The sequence below is a fragment of the Lutra lutra genome, chromosome 1 (genome assembly GCF_902655055.1).
Source record: "Lutra lutra chromosome 1, mLutLut1.2, whole genome shotgun sequence".
Lineage (NCBI taxonomy): Eukaryota > Metazoa > Chordata > Mammalia > Carnivora > Mustelidae > Lutra > Lutra lutra.
Genome location: NC_062278.1, coordinates 79,208,426 through 79,233,449, shown reverse-complemented (window position 1 = coordinate 79,233,449; position 25,024 = coordinate 79,208,426). Strand labels below are relative to the sequence as shown.

Here is a 25,024-nt window from a genome sequence, read left to right as displayed (position 1 = left end):
ATAGCACATAATCAAGGTGTATAAAGCCATGTTTCTGGGTACACACAACCCTGTACAGAAACGAGAGACATTCCTGTAAATAATTATTTTGAATATTAAACAGCCAAAGGCTAATGGGAGTTCTCAACAAATCACATTACCAAGTTTTTTTTTTTTTTTTCCTCCCCAAGAATGCAGCATATGACTAGAATAAAATAAGAATACTGTTTCAAAGTCTGCTTCTAGACTTTGTTGACTGGGCCAATCACAATGACCACCTCGCTTTATTTTTAATGTCACCTTGCCACTTCAATCTAGTTTTACTGAAGTAACAAACATTTACGTAAAGAAGACTCACTTCTGACCCATCAAGTAAGAACGTATCAGTACGTGTGGCCCGGTCCCTAAGATTCCGGCCCATCCTCGAGCTGCTCCAGAAAGCGCCGGCTCCTTGACGGAAACGGGCACTAGAAGGACAGGTACATGGACCACGGATGACAGATATGGCCACGTTTTACCGGAAATGCTTTCTCACAAAGTGGCCTTATCTCAGTCACTAGTTGGGAAGGCTGGAGGGTAAAGGACTAAAAACCAGTTTAAGAATTCTAGGTGTAAAAAAAAAAAAAAGAATTCTAGGTGTTCCTGGAAATGTGACAAATGATGACTTCAAAACTTTGAGCACGCAGCCGCCAACAACCATGATGCAGGAACACTGGGCCAGCAAAGGTGAGGCGTCAGGAAGAGCAAAGGAGCTCCCAAGACTTTTTTGCTAAGTCCAATAACTTTGAATTTCTTATCACTAGGCTATTTCAAATTCATGAAAGGCACAGGAATTCAACTTGAGTTATGTACCTCAAGGCAGCTAGGTTTGTACACCTTATGGGGAGCTGCCCTCAGAAATTACCAATGGCCAAGGCTAAGGTTTGGGAGCAAACCTTAGGGAAAGGCACACGAGTGGAGTGGGAGTGCAGAGCTCAGATACAGCTTTTCATAACCACTGCTTGTGCAGAGCTCTTCAAGGGCAATGACAAAAGCATGGAATCAAGAGAATTGCTGAAGACATCTTTCTGGGATGGATCAAAGAAACACACCAGATGCTTCCAAGTTGTGAGCCACAAGATATGGTCTATATTTGGTTAGGTTGCTTAGTTTTCTGGTTGGATTATCTCTGCATCAGATAGTGCATAGCAAAGTAGTAATACTTTTTTTTTTTTTAAAGTAGTACTTACAAAAAATCCATGTATTTAATTTTTTACATTTGGAAAACCAAATACTATAGGTCTTTCATTTCTCTTCAAAGATCATATAATAAAGAGAAATATGATCTTTTTACATTTTCCTTAGGGGCTTGGAAATGATAATAGAATTTAATGCCAGTTACTTAATAATGTCTTATGCAAATTTTAGGGAGTAGACACACAGGTAAATTCAATGACTCATTTTCAACTACTTATTTTCTCATCTTATGAAATGGAAACAATTATGAGATTGTTAGGAACTTGCAGATAACATATTTGAAACTTATCACTATATATTAATGAAGTCAGATGTCTTAATTGAATCAACCAAGGACCCAGAGCTGCTTGGTGGGATGTTCCTACATTAGTGTTTCTACAGCATGGATGCCAGAACCTGAACAGCTTGGGTTAAAATCCTGGCCCTACTACCCACTAGCTATGTACCTTGGGCAAATTACTTAACCTTTCTGAACCTCGTGTCTTCATCTCTAAAGTTGAGATAATATTATCTTCTTTATAGGACGATGGTGTGGATTTGTGATACAAAAAGTAGTGAGTGCAGTAAATGCCTTTAGAGTGTTGTCTCTGCCCCCAAAATGGAAGTCCTCTTTCTGATTCTTGGCTTGGTGCATTTCATAACAACAGAATAAAGTCAACAAAAGAAGGAAACTCTCCTTTAAAGCCCTACATTCCCCAAGTCAGCTCAGTATCATCAAAATTTCTGAAAAGATGAAAACCCAACCAAGTGGGTTGGGTTTATGATCAGTAGATCACCGAGGCCCTGGCTGCCTCTGCTAATAGTGTGTTAGCATAAACCCAGCTGTACACCCCAGACTATGCTGCCATCTCTATAATAGGGCTTGTACTCTGGCTCCTGCTGATGATTCCTTTGGAACCACAGGGCCAGGTGAACTACCACAAACCTCTGCCTGTCTTCCTTATATTCAGGAAACGCCTTACTTCATTCTTTCACTCATCAACGATTTTTGATTTCCCTATATGCCAGGCACAATTGGAGATGCTTCCGGATTTTATTAGAACTCCCAGCTCCTCCTCCTCTTTGTGTTCCTTCAGCTATGGTTTTAGGGTTTTAGAGTTTTGGTTTGCCCTAAAAAGATAAGAGGCTTCACCTACTCGACTACAAACCCTGAAACTGCTGAGGTACTCCCACCACTCCTGATATTATGGATCTGCTCACAGTACCATCTCCTTCGACAGAACCCCTACCTGGGCTGGATCCAAGTGTGTGCTGTGTCTTCAAACACTAACATCTGTACTAGTGGCCATCCTCTTTGAGTGACAACCATGTCCCCTAATAGTCACCTGGCTGCTTCCAGTCCTGTCGTCATCCCTATCTGGTGACCCAGCATTCAAGTTCCAGTAAGCAGCTGGTCATGACTATCTCATTTATTTCTAAATATTCTATATGATTACTCTCATCAGCCGGGCTGACTACACAAAGGATCGAAAAGTCTCAGGTGGGATTTTGAAGGCAAATTTCCTGGATTAGAGCCTTCTCTACAGTCATTAAAGCCCCGAATGCTTTAAAACTGAATAATTAAAATGACTTCTATACTTATTACAAAAATGCCACCCTGAACAGAGTATATTTTTAGACTATGATCTCAGGATGCCTTTAGCAGAAGGGTAATTCAGCATTCAAATCTAGTCATACCAGGGAAAATTAACATAAAGCCTGAATGTGCTCACAACTAATAAAAATAAATGTTTTGTCTAAGTAGAGAATTTTCCAACAAAGACACCAGGACATGTGATTTGTCTGATGGTTTCAGAAATTATGATTTCGTGATTTTATGCACACCACACGTTTGTTATCGTATTTCACAGACATGAGCATAAACGTTTACAGTCTTTCCCAGGATTACCCATACAATGACCTTGGAGTGGCCTTGAGAGTAAAACTCAAGGACTAAGTCAGGAGATGGGCCAAGATGTCACAGTGAGTAGGAGCTCAATGCCATGACCAGCTCTGTTTCCAGCAGTATGGCCCTGAGGTGCTGCCGGTCACTGAGAGGGTAGAGCCTGACAGTAAGCAGGCTTTAAATGTTTAAGTGGAACAAAGTATTTCACATCAAGGGGAGATTGCATATCAGCTAAAGTAGTAGCCACCCCAAGGATTTATCAGATCTTTGAAACTGTGTGAGAGGGCCAGCTGTTAAAGACACCTCCTGTCCTGTGTTTTATGCTAGTGAGAATGATTATAACTAAACTTTTTTTTTCAACCAAATGGAAATCTTCACGCTATCCCAATGCAGATATAATATTAGCAGATGTCAGGTGACACAAAAAATAAGTTTAAGATATCGTATTTTAAACTGAGCCCCCAATAATGGAAAAAATATATATATATCAGGTTAAAACAGACACAGAATTATAATATTCTCTCACCTCAACTGTACAGTACTGATAATTGGTATCACTGCCGATGTGATATGGAGATCCCTCCCACCTCGAAATGCAATCCCCCCCTCTTTTTTGGAATGATTGGTGCATTAAGTTCTAAGAGAGAATAATAATTACATTGAGTTCAGGTGTTAAAATGTATTAGAAAAAAAATTAGTTAGCACACATGCTATAGTTAGCATATCAGAAAAATGTGGGTCTTCACATTCCCGTAACCCCATAATATTGCATATAAGTTAGTGACATAAATTACCGACAGATACTTTCTGATCATTACAAATTTTAACATGCATTTAAATACAGAATTATTATATCACAATTAATATCAGAATACCTTTTGTAATCTAAAATTACTTATGATAGTAATCTTACATTTTTATGAATAAATGGGAGTAAAGGTTATTAAAGTCGTTTATGGTATACATTCCCCCCAACCCCCCAATATATAAATAAATAAATATGATCAGAATGAAAAGTTATTCCCATACACACTGCTCAGTAAACACTAAACCTCTATGACCACCTACAGTTTAAAATACTTAGCTCTTTGCTTAAAAGCCCTGGGAGTTTCTGCCTCTCCTCTCCTGATTAGTTTTCTTTTAATGCATGATATTGATTCACCACTATCAGAATTTTGCTAGCATTTGTAACTACAAAATAACTTCAGTTTGAGTTTGAAAGAATAACAGAAGCTCTTTTTCAATAAAGAAAATGATGCAAACAGATCCCCTTCAAGGAAGGAGGAAAGGGAGAATTTTTTCTCAAAACTAAAGCTGATCTATACCAAATTGTAAAAGTATTACTATTATTAAAGGGAGCCTGAAAATGCACATGGACTACAGTGATGAGTTTGATGACCATTTTAATACCTGCAAATCACAGGATTTCATGTGAAGAGAATTTCAGGGGGAGAACACGTCATAAGTAAATTTCTCCATGATTGAACGAAAAGATGAGTTAACTTTGCAGTGTGAAAACCGTTTTGGGCTTTGCTTGGTAATTTTGCTAGAAAATGCAAGACACCTGATAATGTTAACCTATGTTCACTTAATCGAGTGCAATCATTATACTTTCATACTGAAACTGAGCACTTGGAATTACAAACTCGATGAATGAGAACTGAAGCTGTGCGTACCACGGGTTGTAATGGGGCACCGGGCATCATGGCATTGGCTAGTTGCATTTGCTGGGCCAACATGGCCATGTTCTTCTGCTGAATCAAGTTATTGCGCCCATTTATCTCCAACTGGGTTTTTAAGTGTGGGGGTGGATGAAGATATTTGCAGTTCTCCCTGGAGCAACGACCCTAAAAGACAAAAGCAGAAAATATCATTTAAAAAAGATTAGACCAGCAAATCTTAAAAAATAAAGATAATGCAAACCTACCACCTGGATCTACCATGGGTTTCTAGCACATTGCACTGTACATACCCACTTATCATACATTTAGAATAAGTAATGAATTCACCCAAATGCACTATCCAAATGAGGTGTTAAGACATTCAAAAAAAGTCTTAAAGCTTAAACAATTTCCCTTCTTTTAATATTAGCACTAATATTTCTAGCTCTAAGTTTAAAAATCTACAAACTGCCAGTGTAATCTTAAAATAAGGAATATGAAATGAAGAATATTCACTCCTTCCAAATCTCCTGGTTAACTTTAATGAACCCAAAAGAATCACGAAGTTTTAGCATCTATTTTTACTTGTATTGAGTTCTAAGGAAATGAACTTAGAGGATTCAAAGCACACTGTATCTTCAGTTAAGCACCTTTACAAGTATCACTTTACAAGTATTAACAAATAAAATTAATTACTACTAAGCTTAAAAACCCATGTATTAAGAAATATACAGGTGAAAAAAGAAAATGCCCATATGTTCCCCCTGCACATAGAGATTAGTAAGTATAATGAAACATTGGTGAAAATGTAGCCTTTAACCTTTCAAAGATAAATCTAGTCTCCACTGACCAAGAGGTATAAAGCAATAGGAAATAGACATACATATCCTCCAAAAGATATATAACGTAAAATGGAGGAACAAAATGTGAGTAAAAAATAAGAAATGTGAATATACCCTTTCTTTTGGGACAGTTCTTTTCATCAAAAATATGTATTAAAGTCTGTAATATGAAATAATATATAAGGGATTTAGTTCATATTGTTTCAATACTATCATCGTTCCACGGTTTCCATATTATCTCAATATGTTCTCAAGCCTTTATAGTAAAAGGTCTCATCAGTTATAACCCTGACAACTTCCTTCACCGATAGATCTAATTAGAACTGCTTGGGAGGGTCAAAGGAAGATTCAACTGAAGCATCAATCACTTTCCTGAGCTTTCTTTGATTTTTCTAAGAAAAATCCATCTGCCATAACTTGACCTCATACTGTAAACTGACTCAGCATGCTTACATTTTTGATAAAAATCTTGTCACAACCCTAATTTGAAAGATCTATTTCTGGCTTGTTTTGATTCAGGTTTTTAGGAATAAGTTTCTGTAAAGGGCTAATCTCATAGGATACTGCCTTTCATTTTGGCAACCTTTATGTAATAAAGCATCGCTAATAACACTTTAAATCCGAAGGTAGCATAAGACAGTAGTTGATACCAAGGAACTGACAGGTCCTAAGACCTAGGGGAGAGGCCTAGGTCTCCCATCAGCAGCAGGAACTGCAAACAAAACTAACTTCTTTAAGTCTTAGGCCTTGTATCCATTTCAAAATCGCTACAGGACCTACACCACATGTTTATTATGAAAATCAGAGGACATAATGTGTATGTCATGCCCTTGGCACTGCATGGCACTCTGTGGGCAAGGTAAAAGGTCAGGAGCTGCTATTTGCCACCACCCCCACCCCTTTAATCGTATATCTAACAAAAGAAGACCAAAATAGTGGCATGAAGGTAATTTGTGTAAAATCCCTTAGTTGTGCCTATTGATATGTTCACAAAGAAACGTATATATTTGTGACTTACTCCATACGAAATCATGCTTGCTATCTGTTGAGATCATGAACATGTTATTAGCTTGAAAGCATCCGGATAAAAAGTAACTCGTACTAAAAAAAACACTTAGAGTCACAAAAGAAAACCCAGAGAACGCCTGGCCATGCAAATAAGCTCCTGGCTAAGATGGGATGCGATCTCAGGGCTACCCAGTTGAGGTGTCCTAGAGAAAACCTGCTTTTTCCAGGGCAAAGAACAATTTGGCTCCAAGTGAAACTCTGGTTGCCAGTAACTTCACATCATATTTCTTACTAATATTAGATCTACTTAAGTGAAATAAGTGAGGTTATACCCCCCCACCCCCCACCCCAGGACTCAGTTACTGTCAATTCATTCTGATCAGTTTCTATAGCTCCACAAATAGCACAGAGATAGCCCTCGGCCTTGAACTAGGCCTGGCCAACACCAACACTCATCTTCCTAAACTCTTCATCTGAGTGCTTCCCGTCACAGGCACCACCCTGTCCCTCCTCCCTCGGAACACAGCTCAGACTGGAATCATGGAGACAAATCGTATTGTCCTATATACATTCTGTGTCAGATCACGTCAGACCTTTCCAGAGATGCTCAGACCTTTGGTTTTCGTTTTGCATTTGCCACACTTAGGAAAAATGCCATCCTAATTTCTTACAAACGCTACCTTTCTATACACGTCTTGATCTGACTGCGCTGAAGCTTCCCTTTCAAAAAGCTCTGTTCCTAAGAATCCACAGAGGATATTTGGTGAAAAAACAGGCAGACAAGCAGGCCTCTTCCACACAGTCTGGCGACAGACCTGCGGGGGGAGCCCAGGGACCTGCATTGTCCCAGTAGTCCAGGTTAGCCTGATAGAGTAAAAAACACTACAAAAACACAATTCTGCAAAGCCACGTAAATTTTTCATTGACGTGTGGGGGAAAAAGACCAGAGTGGCCTCCGCAGTTGACGTTAGATAAACTCAGCTTCCTAGGGAGTTCAGATCGTGTTTTATGCTGACTATGCAGCTGAATAATTGTGGTTTGACAAATAAAAAGGTCAAGAAAAGGTGAGAATAAACATCCTCTTCTAGAGGACTACCTAAAACTCTGGAGAAAATCACAGCACTATACCTCTCGTGAAGAATTAAGGAGAACACACCCCTGATACCTCTCCAGGTCTGTCCACAGTCTGCACCTGAGTTGCCAGCACTGTACCTTGGTACCCATTTGCAAAATCAATGAATGGACGCTTCTTAATAAACCCTTGAAGGTGAATTCTACTCCAACTCCATTCTGGAGGCAATGGAAATAGAAGAATGAAAACGAACTCTAAACCAAACTTTGATTCAGAGCTATACTAAGTTACTGATGCTTTTATTCAGAGGCTAGTAACTTGAACACCCAATAAAGCTCGCCATAATAAAGGGAGAAGAGGTAACCAAAGTTTTCGTTTGTTTGGTTTTGGTTTTTTGTTTGTTTGTTTGTTTGTTTTAGTTTCAGCAGGGATGAAACTGGATTTTTGTAGCGTTTCGATGTATTTAGTGTCCTAAAACCTATATACAGTGACAATACATTCTAAAAATCTAAGTACAGAAATTCCACCGGTATCTAGCACTCACACATGCAAATCTGTGTAAAGGAACTGTGTTCTAAATCATCCAGAGATTTCACCCCAAGAGACAGAAAATCAAGCTGCTAGGATTAATGCTAAAATACGTAGTTTTTATTCCTTTTTGGTTGCTCTAGGCTGTTCCACCTACTGCTATATGATTGTACATTTCATCCCACACAGCTCGGTTTCAAAGAGCAGAATCGCAGCTGTGTTATTTATTTGCTGTATGACCGGGTAGGAGCTAAGTGCTCCGAGTGGCCGTACCTTTTTGGTCGAATAGCAACACCCCCACTGATTTCACTGGTTGATGTGTAAGGGTTGAGCAGGATAGTGGGCCAACTGCATACGTGGCTCCCGCTGTAACAGGCTGTCAAGAAGCTAGTAACAAACAGCAGTTGCCTCGTTTAGCACTAGATCTGTTAAAAGTACTTAAAATAATGTAAAAGGCAAAACCCAGTGACAATGCCTGTCAGTCATTAATAATGCAAGATGGGTCCTTAATCATCGCTCTGTATTTGCCACATCCACTACGGGGAAAATACTGCTCTGATACATTTCTTACAGTGTTTTGCTTTTGTTTGCTTTTGTTGATTGCACTGACACTTACTGTCAATGAGCTTCCCAGATGACTGGCAGGCCACTCTGTGGGGTCTATACCATAAATATCTTCCATGCCACTCAAGGTAGCTTTTTACAGGTTCACTGAACACAGATTTCAAAGACATAGTTGTAAGGTACATAGTATATATTTTAGGGGAATGGAGGAAGTTCAGTAAAGTATCAATTCAGACTAAGTCTATTTTTCTCCAGTAATTTTTCTACATCTTTAAAAGTAATCTTTCTGAAAAAGTAAAAATTTTCCCTGTGTCGTCTTAAAAGCCTCTACGAGACCAATCATGGTCATTCAAGAGATCAACTCATCAAGTCTTTAATTTCTGAAGTTATAAACTGTTCAACTGTGAATTTAAGGGTTTTCTCATTAGCTTCTGAAATGGGCCTGAGTTTGTGATTATAACGAAGGAAAATGTATGTTTAGATTAAATGTGTGAGCTTCAAAATAAGCACCTGGTTAATTTTTAAACATTGTAGTTTGATAAAGTGCACTTTTACAAAGTTATTTTAAATTTTTTTTTTTTAATTTGAGAGAGAGAGAGAGAAAATGAGTAGAGGGGAGGGACAGAGGGAGAAGAAGAAGGAGGCTCCCGACTGAGCAGGGAGCCAGAGGATGTGGGGCTCAATCCCAGGACCTGGGGTCATGACCTGAGCTGAAGGCAGATGCTTAACCCACTGAGCCACCCAGGCGCCCCAGTGAAATGTACTTTTAAATAACTCATAGTAAGAACATATATAGTACATACCTAAAAATGATGTGTATGTATATACACTATATAATGTATATAGTGAGATATAAATTGTAGAATAAAGATAAAATTGAATTTAACTATAGATGGCATTTAGAGATATGATGAAATGGTTTCTTAGCTATTTTTAATATTTATTTAAGAACTAACAATCAAAAATGAAATGTCTTACTTAGAAGTCAGTGAAACTTAATAAAACAAAAAAAAATCAAAATTCTATTTGAAAACTAGAAAAACTAATCTCCCATTGTTAGCTATAATTCTTCTATCTAAAATAAAAGGCATACTGTGATTTAAGAGATCAGAATATAAAAAGAAAAGACATCTTGTTAAGCTGCCAAATGGTAACTATGTGGTAGAATTAAAATTATTGGGTCATATTTAAGTAGATTCTGGAAATAAAGGGGCAATGAAAAAATCATAGGGGTACCAGCTTATACTCATGAGTCTTTTCCAATTTTCACTAGAAATACTGGTTTTCAGGAAAAACTGTTCAAATTGCAACCATTTATTTCAATTGTTAAAACAAAACCCATATTTCCTTTGGGACGACTGAGATATACAAATGTTTTTGAAGCACTTTCTGGTGATACTCATTGCTCAGATACTGGGCAGAAACTCTGTCAAAGGAATTTGGTAGCTTCCTATTGAAAATTCTTACTTTTTATTTTTTCAGCTAAGATGATAAAAATAGCTCACAACATTTTTGCCAAAGGGGAAAAAATTGGCAGTCAAGAAATAACATTTCATGCATTTCCAAAATTGTATCTTATGGCTCTACCACGCTAATTTATGATTTTCAATTCTAACACAAGGTGAATAAATTTACATAGGTAGAATATCTACTTTAAAATCACAAGCATCTTGTGGTAGGAAAGCCATGGCAGTTTAAAACATGATTAACTTTTAGAAAACAGTATATGCATTGCAAACATGCATGCACACCCGTACAGACGCACTGTACTTTGTTTTCCATTGGGTGGAGAGGAGTTTGATTAACTCTAGAAATTACAGTTTATGGGCTTGCAAATATTGAAAATACATTAATTGTACCTAACACACAGGATATTGTTGCTCCTGAATGTGTATTTCTTTACACCCTACCTGTTTCCCTAAAGGACTTGCTCCAGCTTACAAGAACACATGCATCCTAAAAGGCAGCTCAAGCTTTCTCAATCTCAGCACTCTTGACATTTTGGGCCTTACAGGGCTTTGCGGTGGAGCTGTTCTGTCCACTGTAGGATGTTTAGCAGCATGCCTGGCTTGCTAAATGGCGGCAGCACTCCTGTCCTCAGTTATGACAATGAAAATTGTCTCTCGGTATTGCCCCATGTCTCTAGGGGTGAGGGGGTAGGCAAAATCATCTCCAGTTGGCGGTCAACTGCTGCTTTATACCTAATGGAATTTAATAGGGGCTGTATTAGTCCTCTTTGCTTGTCACAACAAACCACCACAGACTGAGTGTCTTAAAACACAGGGTTTTATTCCTCTGTTTCTGGTAAGAGTGCTTTCTGGCTTGCTGACAGCTACCTTTCTGCTACTCCTCATACGGCCTTTCCTCCGTGCGTGGGGGAGGAGAGAAAGTTTATAGAGAAGTTTGTTCCCCAGAGTCTCTGATAAGGACGCTAATCTTATCAGATCCCCGTCCTGCTCTTGTGACTTTAACCTTAGTTATTTCCTTAGAAGTTCCATCTTCAAATATATCCATACAGGAAACAGGGCTTCAACATAAGAATTTTAGGAGGACACCAACGTTCAGTCCCTGAAAGGGGCACACAATTAGAAACTGTCAACCCAAAGTTATTTGTAATTAGCTTTAAGTGTTTTCATACAACACTTAAATGTCTGGCAATTTCCTCAAACCTAAGATAATAGATTTGTCCTATGAAACCTGACTCAAAAAGAGTGGGCTCCTTCTAGTTTTGCTAGATTCTAATAGCTACAGCTTCTAAAAATTTCCAAGGTATGAATATGTGAGTTTCAATGTTGATTTTTTTCTTATTTGAAATTAAAACAAATAAAGACTGTGGTATATAAAAAAGTAAATAATTAAATTCCAAAATCATACTAATAGCCCCATCCACCTGTTAACCAGAATACTGGATATGCTGACTTAAGAGTAAGCAACATTTTCTTGGTTTTACTTCCCTACGGAAAATTTTTATCAGAATAACAAAAAGTGAGACATATACTCCCTACTTTGGAAAAGAAGCTATTGAGAAAGGTTAATTAAGTAGCCAGAGAACCCAGAAAAATAATGAAAGGCTTCTGACCACCGCCTGAAATTGCGGTGGACCCAAGGCATAATGTTGTTTTTAGTCATATGCAAATGTATACATATATATGTAAGTAATTATACACACACACACACACACACATATATATTCATCCCAGTTATATACCTATTTCTAAGAGCAGCATATGTATTACAAACTTAGATTCCGCTTGTGTTGCAAATTTAAGAAACCTATAATATAAGACTTAAAATTTACATTTCATGTTTTATTTGGAAAAACACATACTTACAGAAAGCTATAGAATAAAACCCCAGAGAACAGTGAACTATCATTTGGTATAAATCCCTAATGGAGTAGAACAGATATATTCATTTTTTTTCTTAGAAAATCTCCATGGGGATTTCATTGATTTTATGTTATTGTTTTGTTTTGTTGTGTTTTATAAACAGTGTATTATACTATTTTGTAAATATATATAGTATATATACTCTTAATAAGCCAGTACCATGTATTTCCTATATTTTAATATAATATAGTAAATATAAAATATTCACGTTAACAGTATTTTTTCTATTTTCTCTTTTTTCTCAAATATTATATGGCCTTTTAAATCAGACAACAAAATAGGAATTTTGTTGTTGATTTTGCCCCCTGTACCTATTTCAGAGTTTTATCATGTGGAAAGGCAAGAAGATATTCCTTATACCAAACATTACTTTTCCTGTTTTAATTTCCTCATTGGATTTTCAGGCAATACCAGCAACAAATGCTTAGCATTCTCACAGAATATGAAGGAAGGAGTCAATTCTTTTATTTTGGTGGGCATTTTATACTCCTCTGAGTTTTCCAAACTTAACATGAAGCAAATACAGTAACACTAATTAATACTTAAAGCTTAACTTTTTAGGTGTAAATTACTATATATTCATTCAATCAACATATGGCCATATGCTTAGAGGTCAATACAAGAGCTGGGAAAATTTTCTCCTATCAGTGAGAGAAAAGAGCAGAAATTTATGAATGTATTTTTATTGAAATAGTCTCAATTTCTTAAATTATTTTACACCAGATACAAAATATTTTCAAATGTAACACAACAGAAGGCCAATTTAGATTTTTCCTTTTCTTGATTCCATAAAAAGTTCATATCCACACAAACACTATGACTTGACAATGATTGAGACTGCCAGGAAAAGAAAGAAATAGACAAACCCAGGTGCATACACACAATCTGTTGAGTGCAAATTTATAATTTTACCATGGCCTGAAAAAACGTAACAGACTCTGTTTCACTCAGGTTAAACGTTTTCTCATCAAAGTCTAATGTGATCTTAACCTAGCAATTTTAGGTTTAGACGTTTCTAGCTAGTATTCAAAGGCTGTTCTAGGCACTATTTCATAGAACATTCCGAAGTGAGATGATGAAGATTCTTGGACATTAAAACCAATAGTGACATTTACAATATCCCAAAATATCCTCAACACTGACGCAAACTCAACGCACTCTAACTCAAACATCGGGATACTATGACTTTTTTCCCAGAGAACTTGGGAGCTTTAATTGCACAATTCCCATTAATCATCCTGAACGTGGCATAACTGAAACTCTACACATCTTGAGCAGCATTATGTAATGCATGAGAGTCTGAGGGGGTGGAGAAAGGGAAAAAGGCAACAAATCACACACATTCTTGTTACAAAAATACCACTCCTTTCTCCAGCAGCTTTTGTCTGTGAGAGCTCACATATACATACAATTGTGAAAGCCAACAGCTGTATCAGCACACTTTTACCTGATAGTCCTCTGAAGAAATTTCAGCCTCTTCAGTGAGGGCCCACAAGGATCTTAGACTAAGAAATGTTTGCAATGGGATGCTGTAAGAAGAAATGGGCTCACCTTTTAGCGACTCCCACCCATGGCCTCTCCTCCACCCCACAGATCCCACAGAAGTGTGTAGCCTACTGTATGAAGTTTAGTGAAGGGTTTAATTGGCACCTACTGTCTGTCCCTATTCCAGTCTCCCTGCACTCCCAACATGGGTCTGGCCAACATCCCTGAGTCAAACCAGAGTCTCCATGACCTTGTGAAAGCCCAGTGACATTTGGTAAGTGCCAGCATCATTAAACAGTCCAACATTTCTTGGCTGCTTTTTTATGGCATCATAAAATTGGAAATGCCAGGTCACTATGTTTCTATTATTTTTTCAACTGCTTCATTATTTTTGCGGTACAGCCACTGTCAGACTTCTAAACTGTTTGTAGCAGAAACACTTCTGAAGTTTTATGGCATCCAAATCAGACACTCTTCGATCTTGGCTAATAATTAAAAACCCCAGCACTGACTTAATAAAATTCAGTGCTCTATTTGGAGCGCATGCCTTTCAATTGAGAAATATCAAAAGTTTTAAAAATAGTACCCGATTCATCATCATCCCATTTTTAGGTGGATTACCACATGACTATATCTATTATATTTTTAAGGATTTCCTGTGGGTAAAAAGAAGGTATAGGTCTTAAGTCAAATGCATTTAATTTTCTTCCTTAACAATCTTTCAGAAGACTTGTTTGAGCAGTCCTTTACAGTTCCTAGGGCACTGGCAATGCAAAAGCACTCCATCTTTATATACCACTCCAAAGGTATGTGGGGAGGAGGAGGTGGTAGGGGTGTGGCGAAGGGGCTGCTTGTCCAAGGGCACATAACCAAACCAAGGCAGTCTAACTACGGAGCTGGCGCTCTTCAGCACGATGCTAGAGAGATGCATTCGAGCTGATGATCACTTTCACATTCTCAAGTATATATGTATATATGTATGTACATATGTACATATGTTTTTCTAATCATTACTCACACTAAAACATAGATGACTCTAACCAGAATAGGTCAGGGCCAAATGAACGCTTCCAACTCTGTTGAGTCCTACAAAGGAAAATATGTTTCACAATATAAACAACTGATTTCGGAGAAGACTCATCCACATGGTATTTCCAAAGTGTAATGGAAAACATTAGATTCTCTTTCAAATTTCAGCTTATCTGCCGTTCATTTTTTTGCCTTCAATGGGACTTCGACTATAGGGTCAACAGTAGAAAATAACTGAACACCAGACAAGTTAAAATTCTGCTTAACACTACCCACTTCAGCAAGACATCTAGTGAGGCAAGAGGTTCTTGGATTATCTATGGACTCCCCTGACTGGCCTCTGTGATTTGGATACAGCACAAATGGATTTCTGGATATATCAATGGATATACCAATGGATACAGGATATATGACAAATACAGAAAAGGTGATTTTATATAGGGAAAAAAAAGAATATATATATTCTTTAGATACATAAATATATATTTACTTATATATTATAAGTGTACATATAAGTATATATGTATATATAAATGTACATTTATATAAACATATGTGTATACATATTCTTTACATATATAAAATCTTTATATATATAAAACAAAAAATAGAAGTTAGGGATATAGAGAGGATGGCCAGTTTTAAGGGATGTCTTTTTATTCAGCAAGAGAAAAGAAACTAAAAAAATCAAAGAGGTAAAACATCTTGGTGACGTGAGCTCAAGATTAATAACACTGTTACCTTGTATATATATGAGGCATTTGCTCTGTTTGTACCTTCTAGATACACATACCTACAAATAGAGATGACCCTATTTTTACATACCTAAAGAAAGATTTATTATTAGTGATGATAAACTTAAAAGAATAATGTTATGCAGTATTTTTCAAGTCCCATTTCAGTATTTCCATTGTAAATCTTTCAGCCAAGTCCACTCACTGGGAGAGTGTAAGCTACGCATAGGATTAGTGCTTAGATAATTCTTTCAACTGTAACAAACGTCCAAAATTTTGTCTGTCAGTTCCATGCAGAAATTACAACACTACACTGCTTTCTAATATTTTAGAGACATCATCGTCTTTGCCAAATCTCAAACACCTTTGCTTTTTTGTTTTTCATTCCGACTCCTCTGTAAACCTCTGGGATTCCCTAACTGAAATCAAATGTGGTCGCTTGCTGACCTCACAGACCTGACCTCAAGTTCAGCGATTAAATGCTACCTCTTCCCATAAACAACAATGACAGAGCAGGAAGAAAAGGTGAGGCGACAAAGGTCCTTACCACTGCTGACCACTGTCTCCTTCAGACAGATCAACTTTGTACTTGAACAAAATGTGCTCAATGACACTGGCTCTGTTCCTGTGGGGAAAGCACTCCCTCCCAACCCCCACATCCCCATGACAATTTGCTAAAATTGTGCACAGCCATCAGCCCTCTCTCATACTTCAGGCTGCAGTGAGGAGAAAGACAATTGGCTCAGGAGCCCAGAACACGTCTCTATTGGATGCTGACTGCAGCAGCATAGGCAGTAAGGGTGAAAAAAAAATCTCCTGAAAAAAAAAAAGAGCCGTATCACAACACAGGCCATTTGAGCCTGTATCTTTCTTTCACCCCACCCCTACCCCCAGAGACTTCCACTGGCTCTCTAAGGCAGGTCCCCAAATACCTAAGAAAGGACACTCGACAAAAGTTATTACAAATCATCACTGGGAATGAAATAGGAATTTGGAGAAAGAACTTATGTTTCTAGTATCCTCCAGTAGCTTTTTGAGAAAGGATCCACGTTCACAATAAACAAACAAGTAAAACTAGATGTGAATTATGCGAACCTTACAAACATCTATAAGGCTCTTTTTAAGGCAGGAGGGTACTGAAGTCATCACTTAAACAGAGGCACTTGAAAAAGCTTAATCATCACAAGGTTGCTCTGTTCTAAAAGGCGATCAGAGGCTGCAGAGCGTATTCTTAAGTGTTTATTTAAGAGGAAAAGTATGGAGATGTTGGGCCTCGCAAGAACGCCAGCCACGGCAACACTGTTTTTTAATAAGCCGGAATGTGGAACGTAAGAGGGAAGGCACAGGCTGCTGTCACCTGATGTTTTTCTCTGGCTATCATATCAACATTTAGGCTGAAGGCCCCATCGGCTAAACACCACGGTTGAGTGCAGCGAGTAAAGCAACATATGCATGAATTTTACTCCCTACCTCTGGCTAAAGCAAGTGGTTGTGAGTAGCGATCGTTGTTTACCTTCCTTGGTACTGCGTGCCTGCTTCTCTCCTGAGAGAGTCACTCAGTTTTACTGTGCCTTGTTTATACATCTTCCCTCCATGCCCCTTGCCTCCAGGAGGCAGCGTCATGTCTCACACTCATGCCCAGCCGGTGGGCAGGGCCAACAACCCCAACAACTGTTGCCCTGTGTTTCAGAATATAAAATATGTTGTCCAATAATGTTCTAGAACATTCTTTCTGCAACTTCTCCAGGACCTCTATCAACTCACATACTACAGTCCCATTTTCTCTTCATCAGTTTTATTTCCCTTCTTCCCTAGTCTCCTTCCATTGGCACCTTTTTCAGGTAACTTCTTACTTCTGTCCCCAACCACATCTTTGTACTCTGCTCCGCCCACCCAGATAAGAGCTACGGTCCCTTGTTGGGTTTATCCATGTCCTCAGCTCATAAACTTCTCATATACAGGCGTCAGAGATCTGCACACAGGCAATGTCCCAGGACTTGACATAAAAAAGCAATTGAGCCCCAGCTCAATGGTTAACATCACATGAGCTGCCATCACAGAGTTGTTTGCTCGAATGCCAACTTCGATACTTACTAAGTAGTGAGATTTGGGGTTAATTATTCAACCTCATCAGACTTCAACTTCCTCTTCTATAAAAATGAAGATAAGAATACCATCCTGGGGATGATGTAAGTATTAAAGGAAAGAATGCACACAAGGGCCTCAATTATGAACTGGTACTCAGTAAATGGACTTCCCTGGGCCTTTCTCACTCTCCTAAGCACGTTCTTTACATCCCTGGGACCTCACAACCTCTGCTTCCTATTACTCAGTCCCACTACTCTGACAAGCTTGAAAGCACCCTTTCTCCTCTTCCTTCAACCTCCCATTTTCCAGAGTCCTTCAGTACACCATGAAGTTAGAATCTCTTCTAATGAACTCATACTAAGTGTCTAAGTAGCCCAAGATAGCAATGTACACGGTACAGCACACACACACACACACACACACACACACACACAAATGAAATAAAACAAAATAAAACAAAACAAAAAAACACCCATCCAGAGCCAAGGAGAAAGATCTGGATTCACTGGAGTTCTTGGCCCACTGGCTATGTGACCTTATGTAGGTCTCAGCTCCTAGCTCAACAGTACCTTCAGCTGTGACACTGCATCCAAGTAACGTAGCTCCTGAGTGGCTGTGAGGAAGCTTACTCAGTTCCCGGTAAGATCCCACTAATGCTCATTTCTCTTACCATTAGGGAAAGGGGCATCTGTATTTTAAAAGGAGTTGATAATAACAGGGAACCATTTTCTTAAGTTAAATTTAATTATGGGAGGTGACCCTTTCAAATGTCACCTTCTGGGGACATTTTCTCTCCCACTGTCCCTCCCTTCCTCCTCTTAACTTTCTTGCCAGAGAGAATGAGCTCACAGTAGTGAACTCAGCACCTGTCAAATTGTATTACAGGTAATTTCCACAAGTCTGTCTACTCCTCTAGATTAAGAACTTGTTAAAGTCAGGGCTAAATCTAAGTTAGCAACCTAAGCATTTTTAGTAAATGTCTGTAGAATGAATAAGCAATTTAAGAGACAGGAGGGCATTTCCACCATCCCAGCTATCACATCACTGCGATGATACCATAAGGCCTAGGCCACTGGTCCTCAACCATGGCTGCACGTTATAAATAATAAATTTCTAGACCCAGCATCCACCTCCAGAAATTCTGATTTCATTGATCTTGGCTCGGTCCCAGGCAAGCTCTCAGATGATTCTATTGACTGCTTCTCTGAGGACCATTGGTTAGTCTATATATACCAACCCACATTCTCATTTACACATCAATCACAACTTTTTCCATAGTTCTTGCAAACACAGTGTTTGCCAATGACTCCAGGACAACTGCTAATGTCATCTGACTCTCCCTTAACTGGTATTTCTATTTCTCACCTGTCTTTCTCATAGCTCCTTCCCTGTGGTGGAAAGGGTGTTCAAGGACAAGGACTACACAGAAAGAGCTATTACCTTCCGTTCCCTTGGGCCTCGGTGTCTCAGACCATAGCACCACCTGCTTCTGAATGCCTTGTTCATAGGAAGCCAGAGGGTCAAAGGACCCATGTCATCAAGGTACCCATGAGAGCCCTCAAGTATTTTTGTTATATACTCGACTTGGACGGTACTGTAAAGAAAGAGTGTATCAAAGATTTTGTGGCATTTAGATATCTAATAACGGTTCCTATACAATTTAGTTTCACTCTCATCCACAGTGGGCCAGAGGTCTTGGGCGGCTCCTAAGTTATCTTTGCAGTACTGCTTTTATGACTCAATTATAAGTTGCCTATGCTCAAGTTAAAATTTTCACAGCTGCAGTAAATGTTTATGGAGGTAAACTGGCACATCATAAATTTTCAAATAAGGAGATATGAGGTCTCCACAGGATTACTACCATTTGTTTTGAAAGACCATTATAATGGATAGAAACCTTACCCTAATGGTGACCTCCTCTAGCCCTGTTCTGGTGTAATTACAAGTCTGTCTTTAACTCTCACAATATTATCTATCATTTACCCTCAGGGTAATCTCAAGAAGTGATTCTTATTAGTCTCCTAGTACAAATGGGGAAACAGAAGATTCAGAGGTTAAATACCCCATGGAAAGTCCTACCTTTATGAAGTGATGAAGTTAGTACTAGACATGTCAGAGTCCCCATGCATCCCACTGATGGGTGGGCAGGATATGGGTGGTCTAGACAGTCTAGGGACTTGGGGCAAGTTGAGTTTGTTGTTGCTGTTTGTTTGCAGATGCAACACAGGATTTTACTACAATCCTGAGAGAGAAATTGGAAATTGATAGGTCTCACCCCAGAAATTATCAAAAGGTAAACAGAAGGTTTCTTTTGTGTTTCTTGCAATAATACCAAAGCATACGAGTCCATGAAGTTGTTCCAAAAGAGCTAGATTTATATACAGAGAAGAAATACAGTGCATGCGCACAGACACATCTGTGCAGACACAGATGAAAGAGAAAACAGAACAACTGATTCATTGTCTCTTAATCAAACTGAAAAGTAAGCTAGAATATAGGCAGTGAATGGATGAAGAAGGAAGGGAAAGGAGGGAAGGAAGGAAGGGAGGGAGAGACGGAGGGAGGGAGGAGGAAAGGAGAGGAGAACTGTTGCCTTGTCAATTGTTGTCAAGGGGTTGCCTTGAACATATTTCACCTTAAATCTTATTATCTTCTAAAATGACTCATTTATACGTTTATTCACCAACTATTTCTTGAGGCCTCTCATGTGCTCAGTGCTATTGGGCAGTGGAGACAATAAACAGATCAGACATTATTTCATGAAGAGAAATAAGGCATGCTCATAAATAACTAGAAAATAAGGATAGAAGGCAAACAATGCTATAAGGACATTCAGATAAAGAGGTCTCATAATTTGAAGGAAAAAGAGAATGTTTCCATTTAGAAGAATCAAGAAGAGGTAAAGTTTAAACATGAAGAGTTACAAAAGATACACAGATAGAGAAAATAGCATAGTTTGAAGCAAAAATGACAAATAATACATTTATAATAGATGTGAGAAATAAGTGTGAAAAGCAGGCTGACTCTAGTTTGGGGACAGTTTCAAAAACTGAATTACAGATTGTCTACTTCCTTCTGTAGGGCTGGGAGAGCCACTGACTGGGGCCAAGGACACCACAAGCACAGCAGCCAAGTTGTACTTCATGAACTCATCGGAAAGGAGGGCAAGAGCTCCTGAAGTGCCTGAGAGAGGGGCCAGGGAGACCAATGAAATCATTACTTTAACAGTCCAGGCCAGAGCTAATGCAGACCTGTCTCCTAATAATCTCCCAGACCCAACTTTTTCACAATCTCTCCCCCTCTACTCCTATTCTAACATGTGCTAACACACACATACACACACACTCTCTCTCAGCCATAGTGAATTTGAACTAGGTTCAGTGTCTTTCACAAGACATCACTAGACCATGTATATCCAGCTACCAAAATACTCGCCCTGCCAGGTGTTTTTGGCCTGGCCAACTTGTAGTTAGAGTTAAGAGTCTCCAGTTAATGTCACCTTCCGCAAGAACTTTTTGTTTTTAAACTTCCTCTTTGTTTAATGTTCTTCTGGCTGATTCCAGAGCATCCGTTATACCTTATCATAATTACATGCCAGCTGCCTGTTTCCTTCACTAGACCAGGCTCTGTGAGAGTAAAACCATGACTTTCTTTTTCAATTGCATTCCCAAAACAATACCGAGAATAGCATTAGACTCGTAACAAATGTTAACTCTATAGGAATCTTATAAAGCAAAATGTGTATTACATCCTATATACACATAATACATGTTTAATAGACATACATACATAGAACATATATTAACTATATGTCTAGCTTTCAAACGCACCTCGAGCAGTGCTTTTTCAACATCTAGCAATGTTTTGAAAATTGCTTATTGACTAACTGCCAAATTAAGCTTTATTATTCTATAATTTCTTGCAACTTAATAGCAAATTCCTGGCTCAATCATTAGTCCATTATTCTGCTTCACTGTTTGTGCCAAGATAAAAACTGGACTCCACACTACAATTACATCAGAAAAGAGTAAGTAGGAACTGTAATATGGATTACTCAGATTGGAAAAGATTACTTAGAAGTATCAATATGGGGCGGCTGGGTGGCTCAGTGGGTTAAGCCTATGCCTTCGGCTCAGGTCATGATCTCAGCGTCCTGGGATCAAGTCCCGCATCGGGTCTCTGCTCAGCAAGGAGCCTGCTCCCCCCACACCCGCCTGCCTCTCTGCCTACTTGTGATTTCTCTGTGTGTGTCAAATAAATAAATGAAATCTTTAAATTAAAAAAAAAAAAGGAAGTATCAATATGGTAGGTAGCTAGGCAAAAATCCTGAAGCATTGCTCAAGAGACCTACCAATAAAGTGAAACTAACTTTTGTTTGCCTGCTGTAGTATTTCCTATTAGAATTACCACTTTCCATTTTTCCCGATTCCCAAAAAAACCCACAGCAATAAAAAAAAAAAGTTCATGCTTGCCTCATTTTATTCTACCAGTAGCTGATATTGATCATTTTAATGGAGGATTTCTGCATGTGACATTTTCATCTAAAATATTTGAAAATAACAATTTTACTATCCACCCTAAGAGAATCCTACAATATCATGAAATCAAATATGAAAAGCCTTTCTAAAATTAAATGGAATTGTTCTAGAGTGGTGTAGTAAAATGCACTAGCATAAAAAAAATAGGAATTAGCATATATGCCTAACTTCTAAACAATTTTTTCCCAAACTCTTTCAGTGAGTCATAATTCTGTGATTAAGTTTCACATTATTCACAAAATACGTTTAAGTTTCTACCTGCAACTATTTTTAGTTATTTCTGAAATTGTTTGTTTTGGCTTATTTCATCGTTAGCACTTACCTATAAGTCAAAATAATTTAAAATTTCATTTAAAAAGTTGTGGTTCCTAATTTACAGTAAATTGCTCTTGTACTGAATCAGGACAACTGTTTTTGGTTTGTTTTGACTAGTTTTTACATAAATTGTGCTCTGAAAAGGAAACTTAGTAAGACAGTTTTTTTTTTAATGTTAATCTCTGATAGAGAATAAAATTGATAATCAAACAGACTGATAACAAATAGTAATTCCTCTTAAAAGTAGTATTCTACATTACAAACTGCCAGGGTTTTGCTAGAGTACCCTAGTTTATATGGGGCAGGGGCACAGGTTCCCCCCCAACATCTCATCCCCCGCCACCATGAGTGAGTGGATGAAATTACTGGAGCCCATGTAGCACACAGCAAGAAAAGATTTATAATGTATTAGTCAATGCAGTTATTGTAGGGAAAGATTAAACAGAATACACTGGAAGAACCAAGAAACACCTTAAAAAGATTCAAGTATAACTTTACAAATTATCTACAGCTTTATTATTTATGTTTAAAACATATAATCCATCATTTGAGACTAAACAGCTCCCAAAATGACAACATTCTTAACTGTCAGATTTTAAAGTTGGGGAAACTTTCAGGTTAGATCACCCATTTTAACAACACGTCACTACTATTACATGGGTTTAACAGTACTGTCTTACAGTGTCTTCTCTTTGTATAGTCCTACCAGCTCACTACTTATTGTGGAAACTTTGTCATTTCTCCTTTTGTGGTCTTTCCAATGATATATTTAAAAACATGTTATACCCTACCCCCCATGTTTTTCCTCAATGTATTTCTATAGGTCCACTATTGTAAAAACACCTGTCAATTTACCACAAACCATTTCTTCTACCTCAGTTTTCATAAATAAAACACTGCTCACACGAATGAACAGACAGATGGTTCTTCAAAATAAAGAGGCAATCTCCAAACTTCCTTTTTGAGAATTTTAATCTACTTCTCTTTTATCTGACTGCCTGTCGACACCCAAAAACCAAAAGGAAAGGTCGGGTGAAAATAGTATGAAAAGAAAAGGTGGGGTGGCATGGGCCATAAAACCTATCACAGGGTATATTTCAGAAAACAGATAATCAGTGCTATGACGTGCCCTTCATACTGTGAAGTGCCACCAAAGAGGACGAAGTACAGAGGAAAACATGGTGGGAGTCAGGCATTTTCACAAGCATTTTCAAACAACTTCACAATGACCGTATGAGTAACTGGTATTAACCATGTTATACTGATGGGGAAATTAAGGCTCAAAGCAGTTAAATGACTTGCTCAAGGTTACAGAAGTAGCAAATAAAGTTTAAGTCTCAAATTCAGATCTGATACCAAGTTGGAGGATTGTGTCCTCATTAAGAGAGCTGGCTTCCCAGGAATCCAAACAGGTAAAATAGCATACAGGTGGGAATCTCAGGCCATGCAATGGCCGGTGGTTAAACCAACCTGATTGGGATGGAGGCTTTATTCAGGGGAGGTACATTCAGAGAATAACGGCTGTGAAAATGAGCTCCCCATAAAATGGAGCTGGGAAGCCAGTAAGGGGAGGGGCTCTCAGGTACATTCCTTAGGGCCAGCCTCCATAGTTCCGGCAGGAGGAAGATCTCCTCTCAGCCTGGCAACAGCAAGCTGCCCAGCTCTGCAGCCAATGAGAAGCCGCCACTCGGAACTCTGATTTTTCTCCCATGAACTTCCGTCAAAACAATACCTCCTGACTTACTCAGTTCCTTTATAAAGGGATGCTCTCCTCCTTTGCTCTCCAGACTTGCCGATGGTTTGCAGAGTTTTTCTATTCTGAATTGCAATTCCTCTGCTGTTTCCAAATAAACTAATTTGCTGCCTGAGAACCTTTGTTGTTTAATTTTTACGGTGGACAAGGTGAAGTAAGTGGAAGTAACCTAAATGCCTAGTTAGGAAATCTACAATATAAGCAAGGATAACCCATTCATTGAATGTCTTTGCTGAGGACTACCTGAATGTCAGGAAGACCTATGGTGAAGAGGACCTAAGTCATAAGGATATAGAAAGATCGGCACTCATTAAACAAATCAAGAGTAAAGGCAGTTCCTGTAGCTTTATGGTACCCAACAACCCAAAACAAAACAGCTGCACTAAACTGTTCAAGTGGGTTACTGTAAGCTAGTGCATGCATGTCCTCCCTGAAATCTATTATATACCAAAAGAGAAGAGAAAAACGGATTTGAACAATAATCAGGACTACCATATGATACCTTAGTTTATAGTAATTTATATTACTCTGTGAAGAAACGAAAATGTATCCACTCCATTATCCCTCAAGCAACGAAATATCTGCTTTTAAATCTTAAATTTATAAAACAAAAACATCTGTCACAAAATAAAAGCTACTTATCCATTTTTTTAATAAATTATGAACACACTGGTTAAATAAAAAGTAAGAAAATTAACTATGGATAACAAGGGGAAAAATATTACCACTTATTGTCGATGCTCCCCCAGACAGAACAGTAAACATAAGCAACTCAACTAAAGTTCTCCCAGAACCAGCCTCCACCAGACTGCTGCTCCTGTTTCTTCCCCTCATAGCATTGGTCAGACCTGCAGCTATGGTGCTAATTTTTATGTTCACTTACTGACTGACTGATCGCACTAGGGATGTAAGATCCAT

General features: G+C 38.4%; 1 protein-coding gene across 19 annotated transcripts in view; it reads right to left on the bottom strand.

Annotated features, from left to right (window-relative positions):
• Window positions 1-25,024, bottom strand: part of MBNL1 (muscleblind like splicing regulator 1) — a 202,478-nt gene that overhangs the window by 37,179 nt on the left and 140,275 nt on the right. For 12 of the 19 annotated variants that reach the window (XR_007126989.1, XR_007126991.1, XM_047728285.1 and 9 more), the window contains 2 exons: window positions 4,777-4,947; window positions 3,627-3,737 (listed from right to left, as the gene is read on the bottom strand). Coding sequence is in view for 17 of the 19 variants with exons in the window: in XM_047728285.1 (XP_047584241.1) it covers window positions 3,627-3,737; window positions 4,777-4,947 (282 nt within the window). In the remaining 2 variants the exon portion in view is untranslated. Of the gene's footprint in view, window positions 1-3,626; window positions 3,738-4,776; window positions 4,948-13,611; window positions 13,809-15,959; window positions 15,980-25,024 lie in introns of those variants that run through there. The other 7 variants (XM_047728305.1, XM_047728313.1, XM_047728319.1 and 4 more) reach the window with 4 other exon arrangements.